Source organism: Clytia hemisphaerica, unplaced genomic scaffold (assembly GCF_902728285.1).
Source record: "Clytia hemisphaerica strain Z4C2 unplaced genomic scaffold, Clytia hemisphaerica genome assembly, whole genome shotgun sequence".
NCBI classification, from domain to species: Eukaryota; Metazoa; Cnidaria; class Hydrozoa; order Leptothecata; family Clytiidae; genus Clytia; species Clytia hemisphaerica.
Window position 1 is genome coordinate 190,305 of NW_027103473.1, and position 2,450 is coordinate 192,754.

General features: G+C 35.8%; 1 protein-coding gene across 1 annotated transcript; it reads left to right on the plus strand.

The window, feature by feature from the left end:
* The first annotated feature begins 772 nt into the window (after positions 1 to 772).
* On the plus strand, positions 773 to 2,071 carry LOC136798402 (uncharacterized protein F54H12.2-like). The gene has a single exon (XM_067055009.1). The coding sequence runs from the start codon at positions 773 to 775 to the stop codon at positions 2,069 to 2,071; it is 1,299 nt and encodes a 432-aa protein (XP_066911110.1).
* The last annotated feature ends 379 nt before the right edge of the window (positions 2,072 to 2,450 follow it).

A 2,450-nucleotide genomic window follows, 5' to 3' on the forward strand; every position in this document is an offset into this window, starting at 1 on the left:
TGATGATTGATTGCGGAATTTTCATGAACAATTCTGATATCGCAAGAGTTTTGGGATTTAAATCAGACATGGAGGAATTCTCTACCAAAGGTAGTATGCTGAAGCTGGAGACGTCAGTTGCTGACATGAACCGCTCAATGGATAACATATATCTTTATTCAGATATCATTGAAAATCAACAAGTTGGTGATTTCAAGGTTCCTTTACTGAGAATCATCCCAATTAAGACGAAATTCGGCGAATTGAATTGGATTCATTATGATAAACCATATTATCTAAAGTTGAGTAGGGAAAACATTGGTAATATTACAATCAATATAAGGAATGCAATTGGAGATTATGTCTCATTTGAATTTGGGAAGGTGATCGTAACGTTGGTCTTTAGAAGAATCACTTCAAGATTTTATCAATAATGTCTCAGATCGGATATGGATTACCTGCATATAGAGGGGTTGTCATGCAACGTGGTTATGGGTTAGGTGGATTATTCAGAGGATTGATGAGAGCCGTGAAGCCGCATATCAAATCTGGTCTTAAACAAGTCGGTAAAAAAGCGATGAAAGCTGGAATGGAAGTTGTTTCAGATGTCAGTCAAGGTCAAAACTTTAAACAATCATTGAAAAGGAGAGCAAAGCAAAATGCTGAGGAATTACTTCTTCAACCCTTTAAAAAAAGAAAGACCAGCAAACCAAAGCCCATTCGCAAACCAGCAAGCAGAGGGAAAGGACGAAGAGGTAGACCAACAAAACCATTCGGAATCTTGTAAAGAAACATGGAATCTAAAGACAAAAGTCATATCGAATGTGCTCTCTCTGACACAGATCTATTTACTCCAGCTTTTGTTCAATCCGACATTCAAAGTGGTACATTTGAGGAGATTTACCCTATTACTAAGCTTGAAGATAATGGACCATTGGAATTTTCTATCAAGAATGCAACTGATATGTTTATTGACTTTGCAAACACCTATCTCAGGATAAAAGTGCGATTGTTGAAGGGAGATGGAACACTTCATGCTGTAACGGATAAAGCATCCTTTGTCAATTATCCTATCGCATCATTGTTTAGTCAATTAGATGTTTATTTAGGAGGTACCTTAGTCAGGTCATCAAACAATACCTACGCATATCGATCAATCATTGAAACTTTATTGAACTATGGACCAGATGCTAAGGAATCTCAATTTGAAATGGGATTGTTCAGCAAAGACACTGCAGGAGAATTAGATGAAACTGATCCAGCTAAAGATAATGAGGGGTTAAAGACAAGAGCTTCATACACAAATGAAAGTAAAACTATAGAGCTGATTGGGAGACTGCATACTGATTTATGTAACCAAGGGAGATTACTTTTGAATGGGTTACCACTTCGATTAGTGTTCCATAGAAACAATGATCAATTCAGCATAATGGCTACTGCAAACAATCCAAAAGTCAAGATAACCGATGCAGTACTTTGTATAAGGAAAGTTGAACTGACTCATCATAAGTTCGTTGAAATTCAAAAACATTTAGAAAAGAATGTTGCATCTTACCCTATAAACAGAGTGCTGGTGAAAACCCATAGTATTGCTGCTGGATTAACAAGTTTGAACTGGGATAATTTAATCCTTGGTCAATTATCAAACAGAATTTTTCTTGGAATGATTGATAACGACTCTTATACTGGAAATTATAAGAAGAACCCTTTTAATTTCAAACATTTTGATGTGAGAGATGTAGCTGTATATGTTAATGGAAAGACTCTATCGCATCCTATGAAACTGAATTTTACAGATGGGGAATACTTGGAAGGATACAGAAGCTTATTTACCGCAACTGGAAAGATTAATCGTGATGAGGGGATGGGTATAAGTAGAAGAGATTACCCTAACGGTTACAGTCTTTTCGGATTCGACCTATCAGCTGCTCTATGTAACGGACCACATCAAGAACCTACACAAGAAGGTAGTTTGAGAATTACCTTAGAATTCGCAAGGGCTTTACCAAATACCATTTCAGTTATAGTTTATGCTGAATTCGATAATTTGATTAAAGTCAATAAGGTCCGAAACGTTTTGAAAGACTTTTAATGGATACATCTCAATTGTTATGTGCTTTGAATAACGACCCTCAAATGGATGAATATGAGAAAAGAGTCCTTGCTAAAGACGAGTTTATGAGAGCAAGGCTTTCTAAGAAAGGAGTTTACATTTGCAACGAAGAACCTTCAACAAAAAGCGGTAGTCATTGGATGTTAATCGTAACAAAACCAAAGGAGACATATTTTATTGATTCTTTTGGAAAAACCCCAGGCTACTATGGATTACTCGCTAAACTGAAAAGATTAAAGAATAAAATTTTTTCATTGGAATATGCAATACAAGACTCGTTATCTACCCCATGTGGAGAATATTGTTTATTTTATGCTTATCATATATGTAGAGATTTCCCCTTAGACTTTGTAAATAG

Bases quoted from the DNA above. Each gene is read 5' to 3' on its own strand.
- LOC136798402 (XM_067055009.1), top strand. From the start codon at position 773: ATGGAATCTAAAGACAAAAGTCATATCGAATGTGCTCTCTCTGACACA.